The sequence below is a fragment of the Hyperolius riggenbachi genome, chromosome 3, assembly GCF_040937935.1.
Source record: "Hyperolius riggenbachi isolate aHypRig1 chromosome 3, aHypRig1.pri, whole genome shotgun sequence".
Taxonomy (NCBI): Eukaryota; Metazoa; Chordata; class Amphibia; order Anura; family Hyperoliidae; genus Hyperolius; species Hyperolius riggenbachi.
Window position 1 is genome coordinate 169,100,229 of NC_090648.1, and position 13,611 is coordinate 169,113,839.

The window sequence follows — 13,611 nt, forward strand, 5'->3', positions numbered from 1 at the left end:
TTATAAATAGAATCCGTTCATACTTGTGAGTGTACAACTGATCTCTTGGATTCGTTGCAGTATATGGAACACACTCTTGCATGGTCTGCTTTTGATTTTCTGGAGAGCAGATGCATTTCCAATATAGCCTGTGGTAGAGAGGCATCTTCCCCTGGACTCCAACCAGACCACAAATGGACCATCGGAGCAGACACTACACTGTCCAGTAAGTTTCACACATCAATCGGAACTGACCCAGAAAGTACTGTAGCTACTTTTTTACACTGTCCGCACCCCCTGGCCACTGGAGTCCAGCTCATGTGGGAACCTAACCTGAGGGTTGCAGAAATGTTAACAAATTAGTGGTTGGGGGATAGCAGAGGACTGCAATTTCCAATAGTGAGAACTTTTCAAAATAATCCAGGCCACTTTTACAGACTTATGATCTCTCATGATTTCTTGCCCAAAAATGCCTAAGTTATTCAAGCCTAGTATATTAATAAAATAAGATGGAAAACAAACTAATCTGCACAATTTATGATTCATGTATTGGCCTCATTAACTCAACTACACATGTTAAATATTATTGCATGCTGGCCAAACAGTGTTTTCTTATAACCAACAGCAAGCACCGCAATGCTCTCAAGGCCTGAAGTATAAGTGTCATACCCTAACCATATAGAAAGGTCTGTATATTGTAGTGGAAAAGCATAATAAAGATGCTCGGCTAATGTTGTTCAGTTCTCAGAGGTATGGAAATGAGAGATTGGCCAGCATGTGCCTCCAGCTTGCAGCAGGTTAGACAATTCTCTGCTCACCTACCTCATAGCTCAGTGACTGATCAAAGCATGGGCATGTATGTTATGTATACACAGGAGGCTCACACAATCAGGCAGGGAACATAAGAAGTTTCTAATGGTTTCACTTCAAAACAATTTTGTTGTTCTGGGGGGAACCAATAGATGGTCCCCCCCAGAACAACGGGCCAGACACTGCTGAGGTCAGGCAACACAGCTGAATATCAATGAAGGTACAGCGAGCTAATATTTGTGGGTACCTTATCATAGGCCATGGCATTTTCTTAGTATACAGGTGATCCAGCTTCCCTCTGAAGGTGCCCATACTCGGATTTTCACCAGCAGAAATAAGAGAAGTGATGGGTTAGCTAAAATTGGGCATTAAATAACCAATCAAATCAAAAGGATTTAAAATGTGTGCTGTCGCTGGATAGTGTACTGGTTAAGGGCTCTGCTTCTGATACAGACAACCAGGGTTCAAATCTCAGCTCTTCCTATTCAGTAAGGAGTCCTTGGGCTAGACTCCCTAACACTGCTACTGCCTATAGAGTATGCCCTAGGGGCTGCAGCTCTGGCGCATTGAGTCCGCCAGGAGAAAAGCTTGATAGAAACATTGTGTGTCTTGTCTTTACCTGAACTTGGTATTTTAAATTGAACCCAAGCAAGACTGAACTTCTTTACTGTTGTGAATTGCTTCCAGTAAGTTTTCACACATCACTCAGAAAGTACCCATTGTTTGTTTATGCCTTATTGCTATCTGCCTACAACCTACTGTGTATTATGCATAGACCTATTTGTGTAATACTGTATACTGATAACTCAGCACTGCTAACAGTCACATTAATGTAACTTTGAGATTTACAATCCATATTCAGTGCGATACTATCAGTTTTATATGGCGAATGATTACAACACTTCTGTAATAAAGTCATTACACGCTTTCAGGTAGGATTTTTTTCTTTTATTGCTAAAACAAACACCAGGAACTGATTAGAAAAATAAATGACAAAATAAGAGGGTTTTTTTTGTTTGTTTTGTAATCTTTACATTTTAGCTACCAATCAAAATATAAGAAATCTGTTTTATCCCAATGTTTTATTAAAACTCTATACCATATTATTTACATAGAAGCTGTAAAAGTATAAATAAAGGTACCACATATTTGCTTTGTTATAGGAAAATATACATCTCTTTAGACTCTCTAATATATACGTTTCAGGCATTTGTTGAGGTTTCTGAAGTAAATGCAACATTGATTGGTCCAGCAGCACAGTGACAAGTATAGAAGGCAGTAGCTACAGGGGTAATGGAGTGTTATATGGCCGTGTGATGGTCTGACCTCCTAGTTTCATTATCAGAAACACTTATTGTATCAGTAGATTGCTGTTTATTGGTTTGTAATCCTGCCTTCCCAGTGATGTTTAGCCTAGGCCATGATGTCATACAGACTTCTCCCCCTAAGTACTCTGGGAGATCATGTGATGTTCTTGCTCAATCCACAGCGGGGAAAAAAACATTGTACAGTGATTCACCTTGCCTGCAATAAAGATGCCGGTATCGCATGATAAATTTAAGACTGTAAATCAGGGTAAGGGTAAACATTTACTAACTCATTTATAAATTAATTTTATAAAAATAAGCAATTTTGTTCATTAACAGACACAGTGAAGCTCCTCTTTTATGGATTAAATCTAGCGCATTAGTCTTCTGTTTTGTTCCTCCTGGTAATTCCAACAGCAAGATCTCTCTGCCTAAGAATCTAGTTCTGTTCCCACCTGCATCAGCGTTTTTGGGCTCTCCTACCCATTATTGGGTGTTCCTCTTCCTCCAGTTGAGCTCTCTAAAATGTGAATCCAACAGGAAGAGTGGGTGGTGCAGAAAGGTGGATGTAATTATTGTTACATCTCATGTAACTGGCTGTTTTATGCAGATCTGTTTTACTTTAGTCTTATGTAGAGAACATGATAATTAGGTACTTGCATAGGAGATAATCTCAGCAGACAAGGTGATAGTATAGTAATGTACTTTTCCATACAAAATAAGCATTTTGTATAACCCCTGAGCAATAGGATGTTCCCCACTATATACACATGTAAGAGTTTGCATCAAATATATATATGGAAGCTTTGGCAAAACAGGTTTCTCAATCACTTGAAAAGTAAGTTCATAGAAACCAATGATGAAAAACGCAAAGTGGAAGAAAGAATCATGGTAGATTATATCTTCTGTACATCCATTTGTTGTTAGTGTGACTTAATATACTGTAGAGAGCCACAAGCAGTTCTTGTAGGAGGCATATGGTGGCGGTAAATGGATTCTTCAACAGTGGCAGGTGATGCATTGGTTACAGCGTTGTTACCGCACCTTCAAACCATGCTTTAACAGCTGCCTTGTTCTCTGTTACCCATCTGGAATTTGTCTTGGTCTTCTCTATGGCTTGCTCCAAAGCTCTTGTGGCTGTCCCAAAACCAACTGCTGCATTATCTGCCTTGAATTGTTCAAGCTGGTGACAAACAGACATAATTAAGAGACAATGTTTACTAAATTGATCTCTGCAAAGGATTTCCATCCGAAAGTGTGTGTGCGTGCGCGCGTGCGCGCGTGCGTGCGTGCATTTCATGTTTCAATGCAAGTCAATGGAATGGCAGAGAAATCAATACATTCTTTTGCAAACAAATGCATATAGAATTGATGCTTAAAAGTTAGTTAAATAAAAAAATTGAAAAAAATATCTGAAAATCACATGCATTAAGTGCAAGGACAAATCTGAAACCTCCCTAAGGTGGGCCCATAAATGTTAAGATTTTTGCCCAATGTGGCAAACAGATCGATATTTTTCTGATCTACATCTGTTCAGAGAGGGATCGATTCCCTCCATATGGGCACATAGATTTTCAATAGATTTCACCATGAAATCTACTAAAGATCTATTGAACTTCAGCGTTGCATTGCTTGATACAGTGCACCGCTATGGGTCATTGATCTACCACTGTCATGTCTTATCAACCAAAATGTTTCATCTAGTCCAATCTTAATTTTGATAGAATCGAACGAAATTCTAATCGGAGCGGCTCGTTGCATCGCAAATAACCAACGGATTGGATCACGGTGATGGAATTTACCAGTAAAATTGATGTTTGTATGGCCTGCTTGAGTGTATGCAGGGAGATATGCAGTGTTGTGGAAGGTAAACTGGTGGCTTAGTTTCCAGTAAATGGCATTACTCACCTGCTTCAGGTCATACGGAGTTGAGAATCTTCTAGTCACTCCTGTAATCAAGTTACCAAAAGAGAAAGAGGAACCGCCAAATCTAGAGAGGACAAATCAAAAAGTCCCTATTAGTTTCACTGTCCCTGGCAGATGAATCACTGTATACTATGCTGGGTTTACATTTACAAAGACATACACCTGATCACATTTTCTGACATCTGTATATCATTAACTACATCAGTGATGAGACCTAATGTAAAGCTGTCCACATACAATTTCATCTTTTTAATACATTCAATGTTAGATTTGCTAGACATAGGGGTATATTCACTAAACTGCGGAGATTAGAATATTGTGTGTAAGGTCTTAGGCACGATTAATGCCATGCAGCAATATCATTGTACAAACGTAAGAAACATGAGTGAAATTACCATCCACGCGTTACATACAGTACATACATAATTTATTACAGCATGTTAGCATCAAATGGTAATTAGTGGTAATTAGTTATGCGCGGTAATGTGTAATACTGTACCATGCATAACACAGGCACTGCTTAGGCATTACACATTTCTGTAGTTTAGTGAATATACATCATAGACTCTAACGAAAATGTGTTGTTTTTTTAAATTAAGACTTTCTGTATCAAATTTGAATTCTTTCAACGATCGAGCACTGTTCATTGATTGAGGCTGCATTCATGGTAATGAGTTGCATAGTGTGTTATATAATGAGTGTAAACTGCAGTGGAGACTAAACATAGACTTTAACCACTTGAGGACTGTAGGCTTATACCCTCTTAGTGACCAGGCTATTTTATTACAATTTAGGCCACTGCAGCTTTAAGGGCTCGCTGCAGGCCCATACAACTTAGCACACAAGTGAATCCCCCCCTTTTCTGCCCACCAACAGAGATTTCTGTTGGTGGGCTCTGATCCTTGCCGGCATGTTTGTTTTTGTTATTTATTTGCCATTTATTTTTAAATACATTTCCCCTCTATTTAATTATTTTTTTCCCTCCCTCCCTCCCCGATCGCTTCTGAGCCCCCCAGGGGAACAGCCGTGTCACACGACTGTCCCTAGTACAGCACTGCCATAGATCGCAGCTCTGTACAATGTAATTAGACGCCAGTTTCGCTGTCTAACATTCTCCTAGAGGCGATCGCGGAGAGGAGCTCCGTCATTCAAGCGGAGATGCGCGGGCATCGGCCCGCACAATCTCCTGCAAAACACGCCCCCAGGACTGCACGCCAATTGACGTTAGGCAGTCCTGGGGCTGCCGCTGCGTCCACAGCAATTGGCGTGGAGTGGTCTTTAAAGGACCAGTGTCACGAATGTTTTTTTTTCACTTTGTCACTTTAAGAGCTGGCATAATGAGAGTATTGGTTACCAGCTTTTTTTTTTTTTTGTGTGTGCATTATGAACAATAAAATGTTACTTTTTTCATTCAGTCCCCCCCCATTAGCAACGGCGACGTGGATTAGACTATTGCAGTATAGGGGTGTACAAGCGGCAGTTGAAAAGTAGCAATACCGCTCTCACCCCTGCCTCCATCTGTTGTTCCTAACGAAGATTTTATTGTTCATTATGCACAAAAAAAAAAAGCTGGTAACCAATACTCTCATTACACCAGCTCTTAAAGTGACAAAGTGAAAAAAAAAACATTTGTGACACTGGTCCTTTAAGTAGTTAATGCAAAGCCTGCATGCAGCGAGTTAGAATAACACGATCAGTTACAACACAGCACTGTGAACAGGCCCATAGAACTGTATGGGCTGTAGGTTGACATGCAAAATTATTCTGCAAGGCAACTGATCACTGTGAACAGGGCCCTTTTCCATTGCAAAGTGATGCGAATGTGGCTACCTTGCCGCGTCGCATCACTTCCGCATCTCCTGATGTGGAAGTGTCTAGACGAGACAGGGGGGGGGGATGCGGCTGTGCAAGATTCTGCAGCATGCTGCAGATTCTCGGATAGCTCCGCACGCAATGGAAACTATTCCATTGCCGTGCATTGGGCTCAAGACACCCGTGGTACGATGGGCCCATGTAGCCGCATTGTACTGCATCTAATGGAAACGGGCCCTCAGGGTTTTTCATTTAACAATTAAATGGCCAAGGGAATAGCATGCGATCAACAGCTACATAACTTTGTACTGCATTGTACAGCAGAGATGATAAATTATTAGCTAAGGCTAATAATTTTGAAGCACCTGCAAATGTTATGTTAATTGTTTAGCAAGTGTATGTAGCATGGAACTAGGCCAATTAAAATCAATAGCTACTGCGCTTGATTGATCCAATCCCAAGCTGCATAAGTTAGCATAATATTTGCATCAACTCAAAATCCACTCAGCCGGTTGTACTAAATAGAGCCATACTGTACAGTGAGACAACCAGCAGCAGCGATAGATGTGCCCCACCCAGCACCTCAGGCAGTGTGAACGAGCCTTAATGACGTTGGAATTGGTATCTTTGCCCCAAATCTACTACTTTGTCTAGGGCCTCATTGCAGCTTAATACATCTCTTATTACATGTATGCATACACCTGTTAGATATACTTTGTCTTTAGAGCAATTACTGAACACTTACTGTGTAAGGAATGTCTCCCAGTTGGCTCTGACAAAATCCCAGGCAAGAGTCTGACCATTCACATTGTTGGCAACATTTGTAATGGTGGAAACACTGTCTTGTCTGCGAATTTTTGTGGCATCTATGGCATATTCCAGCAGTCTGTAAGAAAGCACAGTTTACAAATACATTAGGCATTGTCAACAGAAATAAACGCTTGTTAAGGTAATAGCTTTGTGAACAATTGTGTGTTTTTCATATGGCTTATTTCCAAGTTGGACCTCTTTCAGACCGGAGGCTGAACTGCGAGCTTGGCCCACAAGCACCATTCGGGTGCAAATGCAGTCGAATGACAGTGGTTGTAAAACCACGCGTGGCAAGTGCTGTGGCGTTACCCGGCGGCAGAGAACTGCAACATGATGCATCTGAGCACAGCTGTGTCTGCCGTCAGATGGGACTCAGTGGAAGCCCATCTGTCCAGTGCCGGTACCGAGCGCTAACAAGCACCTGTGTGGTGCAGGAGAGCCTCTAACCAGCTGCCCCTCTGAAAGAGGCCTAACTCTGTGACAGGAAACACAGGAGCAGAACATTGCTCACTTCCTTGTGCAAGAAACCTGAACAAAGAGGAAAATAAAATTGCTGACTACTTTCTAAATATACTACTTGCCTGGCTTTTATACCTATCCTTTCTTCTGATGTCCACATACACAGGTTTTAATGCAATTTTCCTAAGTTGCTGTTTTTAAAATGACTACCTTGTATAACTATAAATGTTGTATAATGGTAACATTTACGTGTACTATCTGCACATAGAAATGTTTATGTTGTTCAGAGTTACAGACTACCCAGCAAGGCAAGCTCATGGTAAACCAGAGCTTCTTGGAGTGTGTAAAATGCTATGCAAAACAAAAGTTTGCCTTCTTCAAGCAGAAGGTATTTAACTTTTGTTATGTTATTCAGTGTTGTTATGTTATTTATTATGTTATTAAACTTTTGTTATGTTACTCAGTGAATATACAGTACTGTGAATGTTCTCATTTATCCTCCAGACTAAAAATCTACTCAGCAGCACTGAAAAGGCTTGGTGTTTCTTAAAGGACTTACGAGGCCAAAATGTCTAAAAAAAGCAAAGTACCTGTAAGCTGTTTAAATGCACGGAGGACGCCGTCCGCGCCCTCCGTGCAGTTCCGCCGGGTCCCCTTCCTGAGATCGCCCCCCGCGCCGACCCCGACCCCCCAGGCCGGGTCGGGCTCTCGTGCCGCTCTCAATATGGCCGCTTCCATTGGCCGCGGCTGCGCAGTCCGCCTGGCCGCGAGTGCGGCTGCGCAGCTCTACGGCCAACCCCCCGAACCACGCACTGTAGCGTGGATCGGAGGGGTTGGCCGTAGAGCTGCGCAGCCGCACTCGCGGCCAGGCGGACTGCGCAGCCGCGGCCAATGGAAGCGGCCATATTGAGAGCAGCACGAGAGCCCGACCCGGCCTGGGGGGGTCGGGGTTGGTGCAGGGGGCGATCTCAGGAAGCGGACCCGGCGGAACTGCACGGAGGGCGCGGACGGCGTCCTCCGTGCATTTAAACAGCTTACAGGTACTTTGCTTTTTTAGACATTTTGGCCTCGTAAGTCCTTTAAACAGTTTCACAGCATCAGAACTTTGTTTTTCTTACCCAAGCCACATTTTTAGCTGCACAGAATCTAAGCTCTATCCCATCAAAGAAAACTGCCCGGGCATTTCTGATGCTGTACAAAGCATGATGGGTTTTTTGATGTTGTTATTCTCATTGCCTAGTGCGCACAGCTGATCAGGACACAGGACAGTTGGAACTGTGTCTCATGCTCCCTGTCACCTCCTTTCAACCAAAAAGATGGCTGCCCCCATGAAATCACAAACATTTGCCTGTTCTTTTAAAACAGGGTGGGTAAGATATTATATTACCTATCTATGTTAATTAACATAACTAATGTAACTTAATGACAGTATGTTTGTTTAGATTGAAGTTCCTCTTTAAGGTATGTTCAAAGAAAAAATAACTTGGCTTCAAATTGACCCATTCTGCATTATTCAAAAAACCATGATAGGAAGTTATCATGACATTTACTCCCCACTTACACAGGCTGAGCAAAATACTCCATGAGCATGAAGTAGTGTACAGGTAAAACCAATGGGATATATATATTTATGTACGGTAAGTTTGTTCCAGGTTACGCCAGTAGATGAGCTCTTACCTGTTTAGAATCCAGGGTTCCTTGCTACAGGCCAGACCAGCTCGCAGTTTGTCTGCTTCTTGTGCATTTGTGGTGTTTTTGAACTTCTCCCATGCAAAGTCCCACTCTGCTTGCCCTCCTGTGGCGATTGCATTGCAGTAGATAGTACTCCTCAGGTTTGGATGAATGCTGTGAATACGGGGATATCATGGTCAAATGTGGTTTTGGGTCCAGTACAAGATTTATATCTAAATAAGGTTATTGGAGTTATACTGTAAGAGCAACTTCACACAGGTGAGTCTCAATACTACTGTAAATACGCCTCTAGTTGCAGTATTATATTATGTTCTCTAAATAGGTTCTCTAACACAAAAGAGGAGGTATACTACATACACTTTATAGACTTCTCCCTGGGCATAATTCATGTTTGATTTGCACATGCTGTGAGATATACCACAATTGATTTGATTACATTGTATTGATTGATATTTTGATTTGCACATGGATTTTCTTGACTGTTGGTCATGAATTCACTTTAAGTTTTCAAAGATATTATCATTTCTTTGTAGAAAGGGGTGTTTCTGCAGAGCGAGTGGTTAGGGTTAGGCAACACCAGGGGCGGTGGTTAGTGTTAGGCACCACCGAGGGGTGGGGGGAATTATAGTTAGGCACCACCGGGGGAGTGGTTAGTTTTAGGCACCACCAGGGGGAGGGTTCTGTGTGAGAGTAGGGTTGGGTTAAGCTGAATTGTTGAATTACATAACGATTTTTAACGTTAATATTTTTTCATTATTATTTCCCGTCTGTTATTAGAATGGTATTTTCGTTAACCAAGTTTAACAGCAATGTTTATCGTTTTTTTTTTTTTTAATTCCATGATATTTTAAGCAGTTTGGGATTTTGTAAATATAAAGCACTATTTGAATAATTGTAAGTAATACATACCCATTAATATCTGTGTCGATCCATTCTCTGAAAAGACTAATCGCCAATTCTCCGCATTCTGGGATTCCATAGCCACAGGCAGTGCTGATTGCATTAATTTCATTGTATCTGTGGAAGAATGGTGACAAAATGATGACATTTTCTATTTCTTTATTGGAAATGAGCAGAAAATATACGCATTATAGCTGAGAGCTCCAAAACACGGATCATGGCTCAAGTTTGGTAAATAAAGACATTTATTAAAAATCAGTGCAGATCATAAAGTAAGTCCACTATTTCACAATCAACTATATTTCACCATAGTGGTCATCCAGCTCATAAATCCATGTGGTAGACCATCACTCAAAGGATTAGGAGGAGCTTATCAGCTGCTGACAACCCACGTTATATGTCTTGCATTCAGTGGTAAGGGGGACCAGGAAACAACCAGGATCCAAACTTCCAACAATCCTTATTTTAGTTCAGGCATGCCATCAAAAAGGTCAAAGTCGACAAAACATGCAAATAAATGGCAGATCTAAGTGTAAACTGTTTATTGGTAAAACATAGCATAAGCCATAAAGAAAGGAATAAAATCAATAAAACTTACATACGGGGCCCAAGCACTGGGAATCCCGAAAAAAAGTTGTGCTGGTATGCTGGTCCAGAAAGGCGGCACCTTCTTACTGTCTTACTGGTTGTGGACCAGCATACAAGCACAAAGTTTTTTTGGGGTTCCCAGTGCTTTACCCCGTAAGTAAGTGTTATTGAATTTTATTCCTTCTTTTATGGCTTATGCTATGTTTTATCAATAAACGGTTTACACTTAGATCTGCCGTTTATTTGCATGTTTTGTCAACTTTTACCTTTGGGATGGCATGCCTGAACTAAAATAAGGATTGTTGGAAGTTTAGATCCTGGTCGTTTCCCAGTCCCTCTTACCAGGAGGGACCAGGAAACGAGACATACAACCTTATAACGTGGGTTGTCAGCAGCTGGTAAGCTCCTCCTAATCCTTTGGGTGATGGTCTCCCACATGGATTTATAAGCTGGATGACCACTATGGTGAAATACTCGACTTACTTTGTGATCTGCACTGATTTTTAATAATTGTTCTATTTGGACTTGTGGACTTTGTCTCTTCTCAGCAGCGATCAGATATCTGGTTCCCCTGGCGCTGATATTTTGTTTACATGAATAAAGACATTTACCAAGACAGACTTATGGATTCAAAGAGATGAAAACCTAGCGCTCCCATGTGTATATTGGCAGTGAAGGACAAGACCCTGCAATGTATCAGATGACCGCAGGTTCACACTGGTGGTTTTCTGAATTGTGCTCAGCCACAAAGGAATAGTAGATGTAGCAAATGAAAGGCAGCTCTGTCACTGTATCAGATCACATTCACCAATCTTTATTGCCCATCATCATATGAGCTGTCCTGGTCTGTTCTCTGGCACCCGCCTGCCTGTCCCTTCGCCACCCCACACTGTTATGAATGATGATGGACAATAAAGTTTGGTGAATGTGATCTGATACAGTGCCGCAGTTGCTACCTCTACTACTCCTTTTTGGCTGACCACAATTTAGAAAACTAGAAAGAACCTGCAACAGTCTGGTCACTCTCTACATGCAAAGTTACCACCCACAGTCATGCCTATACAATAATGTGAATGGACATAACAGAGAATACACACACTAATAAACAGTACCCATTATAATTATATCCAAAGCAAATGTTCCTTGCAGTACAGTATGTGCTGAGTAAGATGTTGGGGTTTTGTTCCTGGCCTCTGCAGACTCAGGTCTGCTATTTATTGTAGTGTGTCCATTCACATCATAGCATTTTTTTCTAGGGTTGTTTGTCCACATCTAAATCACACCTTCAAGTATGCCTATGAATTGTAAAATAAAAAAGTTACATACTTAGGTCAGTGGGAAAGCCTTTGGATGCTCCAGATGCTGCCTCGATCTACTGAGACTCCTCCGCTGCCGGCCGGGACCCCCTACATCTTCACAGCCATGCTCCCCTCCATGTACGAGTGCGGCCACAAAACGCAGGCGCCAGTGGGTTGGCACCAGCGCAGTAGCACAGAGCTGCTTGTGCTCAGAGAAAAAAGCCATACAGGAGTGGCTCCATGCTTCTGCACGGGACGTACATCAGGCCTGCACAGTGCGGAGGCACTTGTACACAGAGGGGGGCGTGGCTGTGAGCAGTCTTCAACATTAATGTCTAAGATTGTTTTAGAGGGTCACAGCGTAGCACAGGAAGGATGTATGAAGACTGGGGGAGCCTCTTGACCACCCACTTAATGAGGTATCTAACTTGTTTTTTTTTTTTTTTGTTTTTTTTTTAAAGAAAGTTCCAGGGGTCCTTAAATGCAGAGAAAAGTTTTAAATTTAAAGCAAATCTTGGAGGTTTGCAACAGGCATATTGGAATACTTACCTCAGAAGCAGCAAACCTCTGGACCCCTAAGAGGCTTCCCCAGTCCTCCTCAGCCAAGCTGACCCAGCAATGGGACCCCAGAAGCGCTGCCACACTGCGTCTGTGCAGTAGCACGGACTTGCTTGAGCTCCAGCAGAAAAAGCGGAGTTTGATTGGGTCCGTGCATGTGCAGTAGCATGGACCCAATAGAGCTCAGCTTTTTCTGACCGAGCACACGCAGGTCTGTGCTAGTGCGCATGGGTGAGCTGTCAGCAAGCGGCTTTTCAGGTGTCCCGGCGCTGAAATGGGCCGGTGGAGGAGGATGGGGAAGCCTCTTTAGGATTAAGAGGCTTCCCCATCTTGTGAGTACCCCTTAGGCGCAATTTTTTTTTTACCTACAGGTACACTTTAAATGGCAAAATATCTACGACCCGCTGATGGCTATTAATAGTTCCAGGGGTGTAGATATATGTACCTCACCGCATTGCCATTTTGCGCGCTCCCGCATGGTTTCTCGTCGCCGTCCACTAGTAGATAAATCAGTGAATGGGAACACAGTTCCTGTTCATTGATGTAAGTGCCTGTGATAAATTAGATGCTGTGCAGTCATTGACAAAATGAAAGTGAAAACATACAGGCGTTACTTCCTGTAAGGTGTGTGTTTGTGTGTGTGTGTAGTAAACGTTGCAGATTAGGAATAAACTGAGGCAGGACATCTAGTGGCTAAATAGTAAATTACACCCTAATACATAACACTACATTCAAACATTTGCCTCTCCCATTAAAATTAACCCCTTACCTCCCCCAAGCTTCTATAGTTGCCAAAATAAAATACTTGTATTTATATTTAAAAAAATTACATAAAAAATACATAAATAGTTAACTTAGGGACTCACACTTTTTTAATATGTATGTCATAAAGGTATATTACTATTATTTTTGCAAGTAAGGACTTGTAATTAATAAGTGACGGCCGCAAAACTGAAAAAATACACCTTTATTTCTAAATGAAATATTGTCACTATACTTTGTACTAGGTAGTTAATTTAAATGTTGTAATAACCGGGACAAATAGGCAATAACTGGGACAAATGGCTTTTATGCACAGTAACGTGTTTTATTTGAAAACTATAATGGCCAAAAACTGAGAAATAATGATTTTTTTTTTCTTATTATTGCTGTTAAAATGCATTTGTAATAAACGAATTCCTAGCAAGACATTTCACCCAAAGAAAGTCTAATAGGTTGTGGAAAAAACAAGATATAGATCATTTAGTTGTCATAAGTAGTGATAAAGTTATTAGCTAATGAAAGGTAGGAGTGCCGAAATGTGAAAATTGCACTAGTCCCTAAGGGGAAAAAAAACCCTCAGTGATGAAGTGGTTAAATTATGAAACAAAACATAAAACACATCTGAAAACATGCTGCAATTAATGTGAAATAAACTTTAACATGGATATGGATATGAAATCTGCCTGTAGAAAATATATGGATTTTTTTTC

General features: G+C 41.4%; 1 protein-coding gene across 3 annotated transcripts in view; it reads right to left on the minus strand.

The window, feature by feature from the left end:
• Positions 1-1,715: 1,715 nt before the first annotated feature.
• The window catches only part of LOC137563140 (aminopeptidase N-like), a 155,991-nt gene continuing 144,095 nt past the window's right edge, over positions 1,716-13,611 (minus strand). For all 3 annotated transcript variants that reach the window (XM_068275235.1, XM_068275234.1, XM_068275237.1), the window contains exons 17-21: positions 9,705-9,812; positions 8,781-8,948; positions 6,580-6,720; positions 4,005-4,086; positions 1,716-3,279 (exon numbers count right to left, since the gene is read on the minus strand). In XM_068275235.1, coding sequence (XP_068131336.1) covers positions 3,121-3,279; positions 4,005-4,086; positions 6,580-6,720; positions 8,781-8,948; positions 9,705-9,812 — 658 coding nt within the window. In that variant the 3' untranslated portion in view covers positions 1,716-3,120. The remainder of the gene's footprint in view (positions 3,280-4,004; positions 4,087-6,579; positions 6,721-8,780; positions 8,949-9,704; positions 9,813-13,611) is intronic.